The sequence below is a fragment of the Zalophus californianus genome, chromosome 11 (genome assembly GCF_009762305.2).
Source record: "Zalophus californianus isolate mZalCal1 chromosome 11, mZalCal1.pri.v2, whole genome shotgun sequence".
Taxonomy (NCBI): Eukaryota; Metazoa; Chordata; class Mammalia; order Carnivora; family Otariidae; genus Zalophus; species Zalophus californianus.
Window position 1 is genome coordinate 48,431,579 of NC_045605.1, and position 19,492 is coordinate 48,451,070.

The window sequence follows — 19,492 nt, forward strand, 5'->3', positions numbered from 1 at the left end:
ATGGAGTGGTCAGATCATACCACTTAAACTGGACCTGAAGGAAGAAAAGTTGCTCTGCAAGGAAGAGCTAGAGGGAAAGAGTGAGAGAAGGCAGGCAAAGATACAGTTTTTGGAAATATCATCTCTGAACAGCAAGTAGTTAAGAGGAGCCCTTCAAGGAAACTAGGGAGTAATGGAGAGGTAAGAGATTAAAAAAAAAAAAAAGCTTAGTTATCTTTGACTAGAAAATGAGATTCTAGAACTGTGCTGTCTACAACAGTAGCCACTAGACACATGCAGCTATTTAAATATAAATTTCTTAGAATTAAATGAAGTGAAAAATTAAGTTTCTCTGTCATACCAGCCACATTTCAAGTGCCTAAAAACACATGTGGCCAGAGGCTATAATATTGGACAACACAAACAAGTAAATTTCCTTATCATCGAGAATTCTATTGACAGTTCTGACCTAGAGTAAAAATCTTATAGTGTCAAAAGCTGAAGAGAGGTCAAGTTGGAGAAGACCTAAAAGTACAGCCATTTCTGTCCTCTCTACTCTCTTCGAGGTGACTACTAAATATACATTGAACAATCACAAATGGAATTGTGGTTTTAGAAGTGGGAAACTCCCATTTCTGATTTTCTTTAAGCAAATACATGTACCGCTAGAATTGGAAGGGATCATAGCAGTTCTGATTTGCCATCCTCATCATTCCCTCGCTCATAGAATATAGGAACTGTTGTTCTGGGGTGCCTGGGTGACTCAATTGGTTAAACATCCTACTCCTGATTTCAGCTGAGGTCATGATCTCAGGGTCATGAGATTGAGCCCCGTGTTGGGCTCCAAGCTGAGGGTGGAGCCTGCTTGGGATTCTTTCTCTCCTTCTCCCTGTCCTTCTGCCCCTCCCTACTCACATGCTCACTCACCCTCTCTAAAGAAGAAAGAAAGGAAGAAAGAAAGAAAGAAAGAAAGAAAGAAAGAAAGAAAGAAAGAAAGAAAGAAAGAAAGAAAGAAAGAAAGAAAGAAGAAAAAGAAACTGTTATTCAGGAAGGCTGTTTTTCAAGGACAACCAGGGATTAATGTTGGAGTCAGGACTGGGAAACAAGTTTCAGTCTAAAACTTTGCTACAATAATGTGGATGTATCCAAATTAGAAATGAGAGAAAACCTATAAAACTTGAAGAGTTTTGTTTTAATTAATCCAAACCATTTTCCCCATATCCTACTAACTGAAGAGGGTTTGAGCATTTAGTTATTAATTGGAATTTCATAATACCATAGAGCTCTAGCTCAAAAGATAATTTTAAAAATCTTTCATAAAATATGCTTTGCCTTTAGGAAGAATATTCAGGATCCTCCACCCCTGCCAATCCTATTATCAAATTAGTTTTGCTTATACTCTGGATTTCATAATGTTTTCAAACAATATTCCACCAGTCATGAAAGCTTGAGGACAAATGATGTAACTATAAAAAAACCTCAGTTCAGTGGTCGTAGTTTTTTTTTAATTTAATGAGATTGCTAAAATGATTCCTTTTATAATTAATTGCTCTTTAAAAATTCAAAATGTTGAGGGGAGGGCACCTGAATGGCTCAGTTAGTTGGGTGCCCAACTCTTAGTTTCGGCTTGGGTCACAGTCTTGGTCATGGGATTGAGCCCCTCATTGGGCTCCATGGTCAACAAGGAGTCTGCTTCGCTCTCTCCCTCTGCCGTCCCCCTGCTCATGCTCTCTCTCTTTCTCTTTCTCTCTCTCTAATAAATAAGTCTTTTAAAAAAATAAAGTAAAAATGCAGGGTGCCTGGGTGGCTTAATCAGTTAAGCATGGGACTCTTGATCTCAGCTCAGGTCTTGATTTCAGGGTCATGAGTTCAAGCCTTATGTTGGGTCCACCCTGGGCATGTAGCCTACTTTAAAAAAAAAATTCAAAATGCAACAGGAAGCAGAAACAAATATCTGTCATTATGGATAGTATATATAACTTAATGGGGAAGTTTTCAGCCAAAATATTATGAAGTAAATCAAGAGGGATAATCTGTTTTCTTTTGCTTTGGAGATGAGATGATCCTTAGAAGATATGATTATAAAAAGTGAGAACATATGTGAGAGCAAAATTTAATTACTTCCTTATTTGTCCTTCTGAGAAATTTAGACAAAAGCAAATTGAAATGAAACATGGTTATTAGATTATCATATGTGTTATGTGAATAAGCAAAAACTCCAAATATTTCAAAATCAAATTAATCAAGATTAGATTGATACTAATCTATAGTTGATTTATGTTTGTGAGAAGAAAATTATTTAATTTGTCTGTTTGATTCCTTTTACCAAGAATGTTACATGCAATCTCAGATGTGTAACTAATTACAAGATTTTCTCCAGAGAGAAGCACTTACAGAGAGTTTTGCAAAGGCTACAGACTAGAGGTAGGCAGTTCAACCCAAGGCCATGGTCACAGCCTCAACTAAAGCCCCTCCCTTTGTAGCAGGGATGTCTTTAGAGACCGTTAGAATGTTTAATTAAGTCCCTTACAGGCAAACCTGGGAGGTTGTAGAGATAGCACCACATGACATGAACACTTTTAGTTACTATATTTATGGAGTCTCCCCTCGGTGCAGAAACATTCAATATTTTCACATTATCCAAGTGCAAAGTCTGAATTCCTTAGCGTGGCATTCATGTTCCTTTCCAACCTGCTCCAGTCTTCTCATTTTCTTTGACACAGACTCTGCTCTCCATGCAAGCTGTGATACTCCCTGTTCTCCAAACACATCTTTCATTTTTTCCCCTCTGGCCCTGGGCTCATGCCATCTACTGAAATGCCATCTGCTTTCCTTTCCACCTCACTAATTTCTACCCATCCATCAAGGTCTAGCTCAGATTCTATCTTCTCCATGACTTCATCTTTTTTCTTTAATGCAGAGATTTCTCATTATCCATAGCACTCATTTGGTACTTAACATATGTAGCCTTGCATTTGTTGATTTATTATTTTTATGTGTGACTATTTGTTTTCCAAAGGTCATAACTGGTAGAGGAAAAGGAAGTGAGTTAGCATTTAGTGAGCATTTGCTATGTGATCCTAGTACTTTATATCTTATGTCAATTTATCCTCACTATGCCATAAAGTAGATATTACTCACAATTCACAGCTAAAAAAAATAAGATATCAAAAAATTCCAAAAAGTTTATGTAACTATTAACTGATAGGACTATTGTTCAAACCTAGATCTATCTAGGCCCAATGCCCATAGTCTTTCCCAGTATCACAGAATGCTATACTATCCCCATCTAATAGAGTTCTTCTATCTCACCAACTATGAACTATGGTATATTTAATATACTTTCAATATCTTTGTGGTGGCCATTTTGCTGAAGTCAGGCTACGGTCTAATACCATAAAGTTTAGAGCATAGAGCCTCCCCTATAATGTGAGATTTCTTGTGTATTATCTTCACGTCATGTCCTCACCGTAGCAGTTCAACAAAACCCCTTTATCTTTGTGTATCTATATGATGTCCAATAATCTGCTTGACTGATAATTGACCAAGTTAATTATTTGAAGATAAAGCCTACATTGTGTTAGTCTAAAAAGCTAGATCATTTAAATAGAAGACATCAGTCATAATCAACCAGCAGCTTTAAAGTCTTCTGTGGTTGACCTCCCTGCCACACTTTGCTATGCTCCCTCTTCATGCATATACTAATACACGTCTTCCCATCCTGCTGAAAAGTCTCTTTGATCTCCTGTCACTCTCCTTTTTCTTAATATTGCTTATATGAATATAGTTACATTTATAGAGAAATAAAGAAGAGAGGGCACAGGGATCCTAGCTGTCTCTTTATGCATGATCTCAGAGAATAAGAGTCCCTTATTGGATTATCATGCTACTGGATCTGGGCCTTCAGTCTGTATGGGCTCTGAACCTGTTTTTGTCATTGTATTCAGAGGTGATCAAGCTTATACGGTGTTATTCCAAGTTACTAATGTACAATAGGAAATACATCTGCTCAAGATACTAGAATGTGCTAATTAGCCCATTTACTCCCCTTAGGAAAAGCACTATAGAAAACCATATTTTAATGAGCATGTGGTTTGGTGAGCCTAGACTCTGAGAGAGGGAAATCAGCCAGCCAGATGACCTTGATGATTAGTGTCATTGAGCTAGGATGGCCACGTGAACCCATCTTGTGGGTACCCCAAACAATCAGCATATTCATATATATCAGTGAGCTGGAGCTGGAGCTGGAGCTGAAGAATGCCTCTAATGCACAATGCTGGAGATATATTGCCGAGTCTTTTCCCCTAGCACCCAGGAAGATTTTTTTCTCTCTTCTCCTCCTAATTTATTCAGTTTTAAGAATTCTATTCATATATGACTTTTTCCACATTCAGACATGCTTTGATTAGTTCTCTGGGTTCTTTCTTCTTGCTTTGAGCTAAGGTTAGATCGGTTTAGTGAATTCTGTTGCTATAATATAACTTCTTCCACATTCAGACATGCCTTGATTAGTTCCTTTCTTCTTGCTTTGATCCAAGGTCAGGTCAGCTATGTGTCCTTGACATCCTTGAAGTGATATGCTTTTGTGCTTTATCCTTTTGTTTAGGATGTAGCCTTCCAGGGTCCTGATTTTGTTCTGGGGTCTCTGATCTAACCCCCGCCTCTGGGTGTCCACACAGTCCTATTCTCTATGCTACCATCAACTTTGAGCACTGGAACACTAGCTCTTTGGAAACCTATCCAAGCTCTTCAGTCTGCTGCTGGTCTTTGTATTTGCTTCCTTCTCTTGTATTCCCACTCCATTTTGGCCTCTGAGGATTTCTCTTATCTACTTGCCAGCTTAGCCAGTCATTTAAAGGTATTTTATAAGTATTCTATTCAGAATTTTTAGCTTCTTTATAATGAAGGGGGATTTCAGGACTTTTAATCTGACAGATGGCTGGAAATAGAATCTCAATGTGCACTTTTCTCTAATACTTTTCTGCCTCCTAAGTGCTTTTAGCTCATTATCCTATCTGAATTTTACCACTTCTCCATAGGGCAAGCATTGTTTTCTGCCAAGTTATGACCCTAGTAAGGAACCTGCTCCACAGAGGGTATGTCTAGGTTCCCACAAATCCCTAGATAGGTGGTACTAAAATTCAATATCATTTCTCCCAGTGTCTTGCTCACTCTTTCTTTATTCATGGAATATATTTTGTGTGTGTGTGTCTCTTACAGGCTCCACCTCTACTATTTCCCCAAATCACAAAAATTAGTAAACCATGTCTTTATCCTTCAGAACCATACAGATGCACAGTAGAGACAGATAAACAAGGTAATTTTAGAACAGTAAGGGTAACAGCAGTAGGATGGTCAATGAAAGGACAATGTGGTTCCAAAAAAATGAGAAGTGGTCAGTGTATCTAGAGGAGAGGGTGGATAGGGTAGCAGAGAGAAAGAGATAGCATGTGGCTTCCGTTCTGAAGGCCAAGTAGAAGTTTATTAGCTGAGGATAGCAAAAAGAAGACATTTTTCTAGCCAAAAGAACAGCTTAGACAAAGTTGATGAGACAGGGAACAATCTGGTATGGTGAGCTGTGGTTGGCAACTTTGTATGGCTGGAACGTATACGACTGGAACATTCACTAACACTGAAGTTAGGGATCGGGGAAATAGATGGTCAAATGATGGAGGGTTTGGAATGCCATGTTTAGAAGTTTAGACTTTATCCTGAGGGCATATAGATCCCTGGAAGGTTTTTGAGCAAGAAGGTAGCATGGTCAGATTTGTAATTTCCAAGGATGACTGGAAACATTTTCATAGCTTACTTCCCACTACACCATCCAGCCTCTCACCATAGATGTTTGGGAGTTAACCGAAGTGATTCACAGACATCAGAGGTTCAGGGCTCAAGGTACATCCCACTAATGGCCACAAGAAAGCCTTCAGGTTTAAGTAGTCACTTCCTTTTTTGAATCCTAAACCCCCTTAAACTGTCTGGTTTAAGGAGGAAAAAAAATAGCCCATAGCACCCTGCTCCCCTCTCCTGAAAACATCCTAGCTGGTTTCAAGCATCCTCTGAGACGGACCTGAACAAGATTACACTGCGGATGATCTGCCACAGCTGGAAGAAAGTCAGGCTGGAATCTTTCCAATTGTTCAGCATTCAGAGGTTTCATAATAATAAAGGCTTTTTACATAACATTAAAAGAAAAATAAAGTTGCATAAATTAATGTAGCATATTTGATCCAGGTATTGATAAAAGGACAAAATCTTTTTATTTTTTTTTTAAGATTTTATTTATTTATTTGACAGAGAGAGAGAGAGCAAGAGAGGGAACACAAGCAGGGGGAGTGAGAGAGGGAGAAGCAGACTCCCGGCTGAGCAGGGAGCCCAATGCAGGGCTCCATCCCAGGACCCTGGGATCACGACCTGAGCCGAAAGCAGACGCTTAATGACTGAGCCACTCAGGCGCCTCCAAAATCTTTTTAGAAGATCAGTTGCTCTTTCTCTTGGATGCTTTAGCTTACTGCACATGTTTCTGGCCTAGTACCTGTCCCTTCCTGGTCTTTTATAACTGTGTGTTAACATGTGGCTCCTCCCACCCCAGGCTCCTTAAGCTTTGTATTCACAGTGCCTGACACAAAGTAGGTACTCTGTAGATGTTTGTTTGTTGAAAGGTTGGATGGATAATTAAGTACATATTTTTAAGTGGATATATCAGTTTAAAAAAAAAAACAACTGATACTATGAGTCAGCAGATTTTCTCTTCTGTAGACTCCACACCTAAAATCTAAAATGAAAACTGAAATTAGTAGATAGCACCTACTCTGTAGCATAGTTTAGGTACAAAAAGCAAATGGCATGGTCCCTGCTCTCAAATTGACCAACTCTAGCTGGAGAGGTAGACAAGCAAACCAACCCAGTGTAAGAAGTGTTATGATAGATACATGGAGAGAATGCTAGGGGAGGCCGAGAGAGCATCAGGGATAGCTTCCAGAAGATCATGATCCCCAAGCTCAATCCTGAATAAGGAATCAGTGTTAGGATTTTGTTCCACTGACCATCTATAATGATGGATAATAATGACTATTAATGGGTGCCTAGGGCATCTGAGTTCTGGATGGTGAATGACATAGTAAATTAGAGTCCAAATCACTTCAGTGTGAAAAGTATTGCAGTTCCTTATATATTGTTAGTGTGCTCTCATTTATTCATTCATCAGGTACTTATTGAGCACTTGTCTAGGTGTATTAGGGATGCCTAGAAATGTAAACTATGATACCATATCTTCAAGAGATTACAATCTCTCTGGAAGCCACAATGTCCTCACACATGAAACAGTTCATGGAAATGTAGGGCATTATATTCACAGACCCAGAGTCATTGGCACAGGCAGTAAACATGCAGAAATGAGAGCCGAGGCTCAAAATGAAGAAGGTGATCTTTGAACACATCTAATATAAAAGGGAAAAAAATAAGACAAAGCGGAAACAAGATAAAAGAAAAAGATATCCCAGAATGAGAGAACTTGAAAAGAGAAGTACAGAGGTAGAGTTTAATATGGAATATAAATCAACTTAAAGTTACAGAGAATTACCATGAGCCAAGTACCATACGGAGCATCATAGAGGAGAAAACATGAAGCAGACATTGAATGTGCCATCAAACTATGAATGGTGCGAAATGCCATTGGTAGCCCACACCTGGAGCTACAACAGAAACATGTTTGATTTGACCTGCACCGTACTTCTATTTTTTTTATCATTATCAACACAAAATTCTAGAAATTTGCATCAAAATCTAGATTCTTCACTTATGTTTATAAATTAGAGAATCTGGCAATACTAGTCAGTGTTTCTGCTTGGAGCAATTGTCCAGAGTTAAACAGAAATAGCCCTTTAGATGGAATGTATTCCCCAATTTGTTACAGTCTCTACTCGGCCTGCTGCATTCTTTTGTGTTTCCTCTCCTATCCCTGTGGACTTTAGATTTTGCCATCTCTGGTTAAAATCTAGCAAAAAAAAAAAAAAAAAAAAAGACATTTACATAAATAACTATAATATGAAATAGAGGGTAAAGGGGGATCTAAAGCACTGTGGGAGTTTGTTCATTCATTTATTCATTCGTTCATCCATCCAGTAACTATTTCCCGAGTTCCTGCTACTTATCAGGCATCTTGCTACTGCTAAGGTAGTGCTGGTGCTTAAGTTCCTGTAGCTCATATTCTATTGAGCAATCACTATATAGTGTGATAAATACCATGGTAGAGTTATGTGTCCGTAGTTTACATTAGGGTTCAATCTTGATGTTGCCCATTCTGTGAGTTTGGACAGATGTATAATGACATCTATCCATCCTTACAGTATTCTACGGAGTAGTTTCACTACCCTAAAATACCCTGTATTCCCCATTTTTATGCCCTTCTCCACACAACCCCTGGCAACACTGATCTTTGTACCATCTCCATAGTTACCCCTTTTCCAGAATGTTACATAGGAGGGACTGGCTTTCCAGACTGCCTTCTTTCATTAGTAATATGCATTTAAGATTCCTCCATGTCTTTTCATGGCTTGATACCTTATTTATTTTCAGTGTTGAATAAAATCCCATGTACTACGGTATCTATTCACCTACTGAAGGGCATGATGTGTCCATGTAGGTTCATCAATTGTAACAAATGTACTACTCTGGTAGGGGATTTTGATAGTGAGGGAGTCAATTCATGTGTGGGGGCAGGAGGTATATGAAAAATTTCTGTACCTTCTCATTTTTCTGTGACTGTAAAACTGCTCTTAAAAAAGTATCTTAGAAGAGAGAGGGGCATCTGGGTGGCAGAGTCGGTTGAGTGTCTGACTCTTGATCTCAGCTCAGGGCTTGATCTCAGGGTTGTGAGTTCAAGCCCTGTTTTGGGCTCCATGCTGGTGTGGAGCCTAGTTAATAAAAAAGAGAAAGAGAGACTGGTTCTGGTGTTTACTACCTTTGTGAACATAACCTGTCTCTCTAAATCTCAACTAGCTTTAGACAAGTTGACTTATGTAAGCATCAGTGTAATAGAACTTCCAACTTGTAATTCTTCACAAGGTTTTGATCCCCTAACAGAAAAAAAAGGACATGAAAACACTTTAAAATCTATAGTTGAATGTATTGGGTTATTAGTATAAGAAGTTTAAATTAGGGGTGCCTGGCTTGCTCAGTCAGAAGAGCATAAGACTCTTGATCTCAGGATCATGAGTTTGAGCCTCACATTGGATATAGAGATTACTAAAATAAATAAATAAATAAATAAAACTTTAAAAAGAAAAAAGTTTAAATTAGAAAAAGTACATCATTAAAGTGTGCTTAGGGAGGGGTGCCTTGGTAGCTCAGTTGGTTGGGCATCTGCCTTTGGCTCAGGTCTTGATCTCGGGGTCCTGAGATTGAGCCCCACATCAGGCTCCCTGCTCGCAGGGAACAAGCTTCTTCCTCTCCTCCCTGCTCATGCACTCTTTCACTATCTCTCTCTCTCTCAAATAAATAAATAAAATCTTTAAAGTGTGCTTAGGGTCATTTTTCCCCATTATTAAAATAAGCATCAAAAAATAAGCATCCTAACTCACTGTGATATAAAAAATTCTATTTTAAAAAAGATATTTTAAACTTATAAGTTGACAAAATGCCAAATAGTTTTATTTAAAAGACTTGTCCAGGTAAAATAAATAAAATCTACTGTCACTCAAGAATTACGTGTATTATGTTCAGGGGTCACTAACAAAATTCCCCCAGATGGTAATGGGTAGAGATGTTTCATAATGATCTTTTAAAGCTTGATTTTTTTTCTGCAGAGAGTCCCTTTGCATATTAAACATGTAAGAGTAATCCTTACTGTCAAGGAATCATGTTCTCTCCCATTTTACTATTAAAATACCAGGTTCTCTCCATGGATCTTTCATTTTTTTCATTTTTGATAAAACCATGAGTACTTTCCTCTTAGCTTTGCAAGACGTGTAAATGTGATGCAATGGACAGATTTTTTGTCCGAGAACCTCGAGAGAGAGAGGTGAGAGACTGGCAAACTGGAGAATGAATGCCCCATCTAGAGAGGGCCACATCTAGTAAGCCAACTGTCGCTATAAGACAAGGTTAAGAGCCAGTGTTCATAGAATGTCTGATTTTTCATATAAAGTCATAAATCTGTATTTTATGCAAATTTTCCCAATTTTAAACATGGACAAATTCAAAAAATTGTAAACACTAGATCAAATGAAGCCTTTAGCTTTCTGATTTGCAGTCTCTGGAATATATCATAGTCTAGACTCTGGGATTTTGAGTCAGAAAAGCTGTGTCTTAATCCTGCCTTCGCTACTTATTAAACTCAGTAAAAACTTGGGTAAGCAATCTAATTTCACTAATCAAAAAAGTTTTCATAACAATTTGTTCATTAGGTTATTTTTTTCAGGATATTATTATAAGAATTTTCCAAACATAAAAAATTTAAAGATTTTTAAAATGAAAATTCATGTGCTTGCCATCTAGATTGCACTTTTAATGTATTACTACGCATGCTCTATAAAACTCCTATCCATCTATCCAGTCATCAATCTGTCTTCCTTTTTGGCTTAGTTTCAAAAGAGTTGCAGACATCTCTGTGAATCCATCATTGGATTGTCTTGAGGAATAAATGGAAAGCATCAAAAAATTGCAAGCACATCTAGCACATAGATAAGCATCAGAATTGTAATAGCCCCTTCCCTCCGTCTGTGTTTACTATGTATAGTTTGAAAGTCACTGGACCTACTAAGAGTATGTGTTTTAGACTAAAGGAAGAGGGATATTTCTACAATAACTTTTTCATCAAAATCCTGTTGGCCCTTACCTTCAAAATGTATCCAGAACCTGGACTTCTGGTTGCAGCCAAAAATAGAGTATCCCCATTTCTCTCTAATCCTCCCTCTTATTAATACACACACACACACACACACACACACACACACACACACACAGAACTTTACACATGATAATCATGGGAAGACTATACAAACTGGAAATAAGACTGGCTCAGAGAGGAATGACACTGTGGTGAGTTCCCTGAATTTTCTTTCTACTTCCTGTGTATCCTGGATGGAGCCCTGGAGACACCTACACCCTGGCATCTCTGTCAACAGGAACAGACTAAAAAAGCCTCAAGAAAAGCCTGCAACCTGTAACCCAAGAATTGGCAAAAGGGTAGACTAATAGAATGGGGAAACTTTTTTTAATTTTTTATTGTTATGTTAATCACCATACATTACATCATTAGTTTTTGATGTAGTGTTCTGTGATTCATTGTTTGGGCATAACACCCAGTGCTCCATGCAGGACATGCCCTCTTTAATACCCATCACCAGGCTAACCCATCCTCCCACCCCTCTCCCCTCTAGAACCCTCAGTTTGTTTTTCAGAATCCATCGTCTCTTGTGGTTCGTCTCCCCCCTCCGATTTCCCCAACGTTTTGATAATACTGTTCCAACTCTAGCCAAACACCAAAGGAAAAACTATCCCCTCACTGCAGTGCCAGTGGACTGGGCAGATAGCTAGACTTCCGGCCCCACCAAAGGAAACCTGGAGAGCAATTCTAAGATGGCCCTAGACTTCCTCCACTGGGCTGGTGTCAGTGGGCCAAATAAGAGCTGAACTTTCACCCCTATCCAGCAGTAAAGAGGTAGAACAAGGTGGCATGAGATGATGCTAGCTGACACTCCGCTCTCCAGTGGGGAGCTGAACTTGCACCTTCACCGAGCAGCAACAAGCTGGAATAAGGTGATGCTAGTTAGCTTTCCATTTCCCTACTCCTGGTACTGGTGGAGACCAGCCAGGAGCTGAACTGCTACTGCTGGCCAGTGGCAATGAGGTAGAAGGAGGAAGAGGGAAGCAGTGCTAGTTGACAGACCACTTTCCCCCTAGGGTAGTCAGCAGGGCGGAGGGGGCAGCTGAACTTCTAGCCCTACCTAGAGGCAAGGAGTCAGAACAAAATGGTTCAAGGCAGTGCTAGTCAGCACCCCATTTTCACTCCCTCGTTGGTGTCAGTGGACCTATAGGGAGCTAAGCTTCTACCCGTACTAAGTGGCAATGAGGTAGAGTGAGTAGAATACTAGTTAGTACCCCACTTTCCTCCCTGGTGTCACCAGGGATAAGTAGGGAGCTGAATATCCACCTCATTTGGATCTGCAGGCTATACCTAAACTGATCTACAACCTACAAAAAACTACAATTAAGTAGGATATAGCATTTTACACTGTAATACCCAAATGTCCAGTATATAATAAAATCACTTCTCATAGCAAGAACCAGGAAGATCTCAACTTGAATGAGAAAAGATAACCAACAGATAACAACACTGAGATAACACAGGTGTTAGAATTATTTGACAAGAATTTTAAAGTACTCATCATGCTTCAGTGATTACACATACACTTAAATAAATGGGAAAAGAAATGAAAGTCTCAGCAAAGGAAAAAGGGATATAAAGAAGAACCAAATGGAATGTTAAAACTGAAAAATACAAAAACCAAAGTAAAAAACTCATTGAGTGGGTTCAAGAACAGAATAAATAAGACAGAAGGAAGAATCACTGAATGTGCAGATAGAAAAACAAATTACTCAGTCTGGACAGAGAGAGGACTTACTGGAAATGTACCCACTGCCTACCACTTCCTTTAACACCATCCTCAGCCAAGCCACTATTTTGCCTGCATATAGCAACTAGACGCATAACTCATATCACTTTTTCGAACTTGGCCCCTTGGATCTTTTTTATACCAAAGGAACCATTTAAAAACACAAATTAGATCAAATAATCTTCTTCTCAGTGGTTCCCCATTTTGTCAGAGTAAAAATCAGTGTTTTTACACAAGGCCCTTCAGGATTTGTCCCCTGTTGTCTCTTTGCCTGTGGTAGGCAAAATTCTAAGATGGCCCCATGATTTCTACCCCATGATGTTACTCCCACAGTTAAATTACCTTACATGGAAAAAAGAATTTGCAAATGTACTTAAGGTTACTAATCACTTGATCTTAAGGTAGGGAGATTATCTGGGTAGGCCTAACCTAATCACAGAAACCATTGAAAAGCAAAAAGTTAGATCTATCTTAGTTGTGGAAGAGCAAGCCACAGAAATTCCAAATGAGAAAATTCCAATTCAGTGTGTCATTGCCAGCTTGAACATAGAGGTAGCCACATAACAAGGAATGTGAGTAGCCTCTAGAACCTGAGAGAGGCCCCCAACTGGCAGCCAGCAAGGAAACAGGGTGCTCAGTCTTTGTGATAGTTAATTATATTATGTCATCTTGACTGGGTCACAGGGCACCCAGGTATTTAGTTAAATGGGGCAAGGATGTTTGTTTTGTGTATAAACTTTCTAAGTACTTGGAACAATTCCTGGTATGGTAGTGCTTATGAAGTATTTGTAGAATAAAATAAAGGAACTCTATGTCAAGTTGCCTCTGACTTAATGCATTGCATTGTAGTATTTTTAGTCCAAGCTATATGTGCATTTTACAGCCTTCCTCAAAACTAGGCTAAACATAGATATATAACACATAGCTTTGTACATGGGAATGTGATAATGAATAATAGACTCTGTGCAGTCATTAGTATAAAAATATATTGGATCACTCTTTGCCATTCTTACATCATTAAGTGCAAGAAAATATGAGAGAAACTTTAATGACTGAAACTGGGATACTTCTGAGAGGAGGGTGGGTGATACGAAAGGTGCCTTAGTCAAACCCAAGGCTTACAGAATACATTTTTTAAAACTACTTATAAGAAAAATAGAACTAGATGACTTCTAAGATACCTTAAAATTCTATATTCTATAGTTATCTAGCCTCTACACAAACTCAATTAACTAATGGCTCAAGATTTTATCTCTGATCTTTTTATTGATGACCCTGAAATCTGCATTTGCAGTCCTCCTTGTGGATCCATATTCCTAACCTTTTGTCTCCAACAGCTTCCGAATGCCACATGGATCATGCACCATTATCCGGAATGGAGCATGTCAAAATCATACTCATCCTTGTGGTCCTGGATCCTAGCTCCCATTCCTTTTGCCAGTTACTTAGATATTTATCCCTCTCTCCTCTACTACCTGAGTCAGTCTCTGGACCCACTGTTTCTCCTTTCAGATTTCCTCTCTCATGCCGCCCTTTGTTTTCATTATCACTGCTGCAACCCTTGTTCATACTCTCACTTCCTCAAATCTGTATTATTTTAGTCAACATCCTAACCGATCTTCCTACCTCGCATCGTATCTGCACTCTCCTCTCCAGCAATCCTACATACGACCATTTGTTAATGCTCCTGAAATGGATTTAAATATTCTCAATGCCTCAAAATCTTCCAATGGGTCTCACTACTATGGAGTAAATTTTAATTAACAGTCAAACAAACATGTAAGATATTTCATTATCTGGCCTATTCAGTCTCGTCTCTTGTCCCCCAAATTCTCTTCCTTTTCTTGGACACATCCATCCTACTGAGCACCACTGCAGTGCTCAGTAGAAGAGCAAGCGAGTGGGGAGAGTGAAGTGGGTGAAGGTGGTTGAAAGATACAACCTTCTAGTTTTAAAATAAGTAAGTCCTTGGGACATGGTATTCAACATGGTGCATAATAATGCCTTGTATATTTGAATGTTGCTGAGAGTCGATCTTAAAAGTTCTCATCACAAGAAAAAAATTGTAACTATGTGTGGTGGAGGATGTTAACTACACTCATTCTGATGATCATTTCACAATGTATACACCTATTGAATCCTTACATTGTACACCTGAAGCTAAATAATGTTCTATGTCAATTATGTCTCAATTTAAAAAAATACAAGAACAGATATTTTAAATAAAGGAAAAGTGGAAGTGAGGCCAGTTTAAGAAATTATTTTGGAATTAAGGAATGACTTTGCATGGTACTTTAGCATTTGTTATAGTGAGAAATGCACTATATAACTGCCCCAATATTAGCATTTTTCTTGGAGTGCTACTGTGTCATATTTTGGGAAGCCATTTTATCAGTAGTGAATTGCTGGTTTCATATATCTCAATGAAAGTAAAAGCGATCTAAATCTTGAATGGGTCACCCTGTGAGCTCTGTTTTCTACTTGTTTCTTCAGGGAGCCGCGCAAGGTGGTCCTGCACAAAGGCTCCACTGGCCTGGGCTTCAACATCGTAGGCGGGGAAGACGGAGAAGGTATTTTTGTATCCTTCATTCTGGCTGGTGGACCGGCAGACCTGAGTGGGGAGCTCCAGAGAGGAGACCAGATCCTCTCCGTGAGTATTTCTTCTTAATCTTTATTCCTCCATATCTGACACCATTTGAGAAAAAGTCACTTTCAATTTTGACTCCAGAAGCACCTTAATTAAAAAGGAAAAATGGAGGAGAGCATTATGGCTTCCAGTACATGTTGTGGTTTAAATGGTGTTGAAGTGCTTGGTGCTTGTAACTCAGTTCCCTCAGATACAGGTAAAAGTGCTAGTGTTTTCATGTAGACCTTATGACACGTATAATGCATCCAATAGAGCATTGAGAATCATGCTTTTTAAGGTATTATTTATTTTTAATGCAGATTTTTTTTCCAAATCCGTGACTATACTCTAAAAACAGCACCTTTATAAGCATATAGTTTGTTGCATATAACTATATAAGAAAATACATGAAATACGCAGTCGGATGCCACTGATAAGGGGTAGCAGCAGCACCATTCTAAATGCAAGAATTACCAGCAACAAGTTATTAAGCACTTACTATTCAAGCATTTTATAGAAGTAATTTTTGATTCTCACAATCACCATGAAAGCTAATGCCCCATGTTGAGAGGAAAAAAATACGGTTCAGAGAGGTTAAGTCAGTGTTTACCTAACTAGAGAGAATAAGAGCTGGGATTTAAATATTCAGGGCTTTTTTTTTTTTTTTTTTTAAGATTTTATGTTTAAGTAATCTTTACATCCAACATGGGGCTCAAACTTACAACCCGGAGATCAAGATCCACATGCTCTACTGACTGAGCTAGCCAGGCCCCCCTAAATGTTCAATTTTAATGCCCATCATACCTGCCCTCTCTCTTCTCTCCTTCCTTCCCTTCCCCCATCCTCCCTTCCATCTGTCTTCCTTCCCTTCCCCCGTCCTCTCTTCCATCTGTCTTCCCTCCTTTCGTTTCCTTTCTTTTATTGAAATATTTATTGCCTGCTTCTTTCCAATAGGTCAAGCTTTCTTTCTGGTATAAACTCTGTGACAGGTAGTTAAAAACATTGTGAGTGTTCATGACCATACTGAAATTTTGGTAATCATGCAAATAATGGGAAATAATCTAAGGAGCCTAGTTCTTATGGCTGAGTTTATGCCTCATAACTCAATGAAGCACTTACTTTGTGGTTTTCATTGTGTACTTAGAAAAACTTGTCTTTGTTTGATAGTTGTGATTTATAACTAGAATTTTTGAGGTGACCTTATCTTTGTTAGCTATCGTGCCATCCCCACCTTTCCCTCACACACACGATACCTGGGTAATATAGTCAATTGACCTGAGCAAAGTGTCCAGTGGTCTGAATGGACAGCCTTGCCTTATCCATTCTGGTAGTTCTCTGCTATTAAGAGTACTTAATAGTCCTCTGCTTATTCCTTAGCTAGCAGATGTCTGGATGGATTGAGTATGGGAGAAATAGGGTCAGGTCCCATGGTAGGACCTTGTTTTGTCATCCAAGAGCTGGATGTCACCCCTTTGACTACTCCCCTCTGCATACTTGTCTACACTTAAATGATACATATCTTCCTGGACTTACAATGGGGTTATATCCTGATAAGCCCCATGTAAGCTGAAAATATTGTAGTCAAAAATGCATTTAGTAAACATGCTCAGAACACTTAAATTAGCCTACTTTTGGGCAAAATCACCTAAAACAAAGCCTACTTTATAATATTTTATAAGGGTTGGGCACCTGGGTGGCTCAGTCATTAAGCGTCTGCCTTCGGCTCAGGTCATGATCTCAGGGTCCTGGGATCGAGTCCCACATCGGGCTCCCTGCTCCGCGGGAAGCCTGCTTCTTCCTCTCCCACTCCCCCTGCTTGTGTTCCTGCTCTCGCTGTGTCTCTCTGTCAAATAAATAAATAAAATCTTAAAAAAATATATTTTATAAGGGTTGCCTATCTCATATGATTTATTGAATACTGTACTGAAAGTGAAAATAATGATTATATATGGGTGCAGAGTGGTTATAAGTGTATCAGTTGTTTACCTTGGTGATGGCATAGCTGAGTGGGAATTGACACTCACTGCCCAGTATCACAAGAGTGTGTACAACATAGAGTCCGTAGAATATTATAATAGTCTCTGATGTTCAGAAACCCTATCCTTTCTTATGTATAACATTTGCAAAGACAGTTCAATGATAAAAATATTATCTGCTTTTTGCAATTGACGAGGAAGAGGGAACGTTTCTCTTTTTTAGTTTGCAAGAAGTTATTTAAACTGTAGCTAGAAATTGGCTAGTTTCAAGGATCAGTATTGGAATTTCATGGTTAATACTGAAAGAAAAGAATAAACAGGCTCGAAACACTCAAACATTACAATATGGAAGGACAGCAGAAGAACAGAATTATTAACAATGGAATATAGAGGATATGATATTTTGCATCTACAGCTTACACTAGATATATAAGGACAAGCTATACCTTCCTGGAAAACACAAGAACAAAACCTCTAAATAGCAATCAAGACTTAAATGCAAATTCTATTACTAGATCGTGTAAGATTATTTTGTAAATAACTTATGCTGTATACAGAGGACAGATATCTAGTAAGTTCAGAAAAGAGAACTAGAATCCCCAGAGAGAGGAGCTGGGCGTAGGTCCCTGTCCTCAATTGGTCTTAAGAGACTTGAATAAGGGATAACTAACCCTCTAATCAGGGGCAGAATGCCCATGCCTGCATTCCAGAATGATTCTTCTACACAGACTATACAAACTTTAGAGATAATTTATTTTATTAATGACTTACTATGTCACAGATTTTGTACTAGGACTTGAGATCTCAAAGAATAAGATAAATATCCTGTACTTAAAAAATATTCACAACCTAAAGGCAAATATATCAATATATCTATTATATGTGAAAAACATCTGGTTTGCCAGTGTGTATTGGGAGTCTCTTCATAGGTAGTGTTTTCCCAAACTTATTTGACCACCAAACCCTCACATGAGAAGCACTTCACAGGACAACACTAGTAGGAAATGCTTGAGTCCCACACTTGACTCTTTTCCTAACGAGGTCGCCATACTTCTCTATAAAGAAAAACCAGCCTTTTGCTATATTTAAGATTATGGGCGCCATCTAGTGTTCATGCATTGTCTAAACATGGCAACCTGAGGATGGAGGGTCGCGAAGCTCCGTTGTAGGGCTTTATTAGCCTCCCCTGCCCCCTCCCCGCCAGAACTAAAGAACTAAAGTAGCTAGGAAGCTGAAAGATAAAGAAATCATCACCATAAGCTACATTATATACACGTACTGTGAGTGATATTTTCTCTCTAACTTCTCCTTTATGTATTCTGTTTCTCGGGCATTTGTTGTAGAAGTCTTATCCAATAATTGAACCAAATTCTTGAGGTATTGGTGGAGGATAATTTAGGACATTCAGCGTGCAATCACATTAACTAGTGCAATAGCCTCCTCAGGCATTCTTCCTGCAGAGGAAAAGATAAAAATTCTCCTGTTATGGTTTGTTTCAGTGCTTTGTTATGAAAAATGTGGAGCGGAGCGTGTAGAGGCGATAGCCCTGCGAAGAGATTCTTTTCTGTGTCACCAAGCAATTGTAGTTTTTCATTCCTTAGGAACCTCAGAAAGAGCACCCCAGCTGACCTTGCTAACTCCACAGCTCACCCCTGATGGACTTTAAGTATTAAACTGTGTTCCAAGATGCATGGCTGGGAATAGTGAAAGGCTGCAGTCATTGAGGTGAAGGTACAATAGATAATTGTGCATTTTTACATTGAAATTGAAATTGTATTGTGGATTTAGAAAGAGTAAAAATGAGTCACAGATCACCTGGATGTTTCATTAATTCTCAGATTACCTTGCTATCTTCATGTTCAGAGCCTATTTGCCAGATCCTTATTGTTATGTTGTTCCAATAGAATGTGAGCACTGTATACACTATTCGTCATCCTGGGGTATTGATAAAGTCACCCTTCTCTTGTTACCTCAAATGACAACTCTGCATCGTCACTTCTGACGTTATGCCTGAAATCCAGCCCTCCTCCTGCCCTCCCCCAAAAGTCCCAAATTATCTCTTTGATTCCCTGAGGTGATCCTCTTAAGAGCTTACAAAACCCATCCCTTTCAGTGACCATGCAGCATGAGCCATGTCCTTCCTCTCTGGCTCTGACCCCCAGCCCCATGGAGGAGCCTTGCTTTCATAGTTTTCAGTGCTTGAGGGCTTCTGCTTAAGGGACTATTTCTCAATATTCCTAAAACCAGCACTCCCCAACATACCAGAGAGGCTCTGAGGTCTGCGTGCCTGTGGG

At 39.0% G+C, this 19,492-nt stretch overlaps 1 protein-coding gene across 25 annotated transcripts in view; it reads left to right on the top strand.

Moving 5' to 3' along the window:
- Positions 1-19,492, top strand: part of DLG2 (discs large MAGUK scaffold protein 2) — a 2,208,086-nt gene that overhangs the window by 1,838,464 nt on the left and 350,130 nt on the right. For all 25 annotated transcript variants that reach the window (XR_003517338.2, XM_027578649.2, XM_027578631.2 and 22 more), the window contains one exon: positions 15,090-15,246. Coding sequence is in view for 24 of the 25 variants with exons in the window: in XM_027578649.2 (XP_027434450.2) it covers positions 15,090-15,246 (157 nt within the window). In the remaining variant the exon portion in view is untranslated. The remainder of the gene's footprint in view (positions 1-15,089; positions 15,247-19,492) is intronic.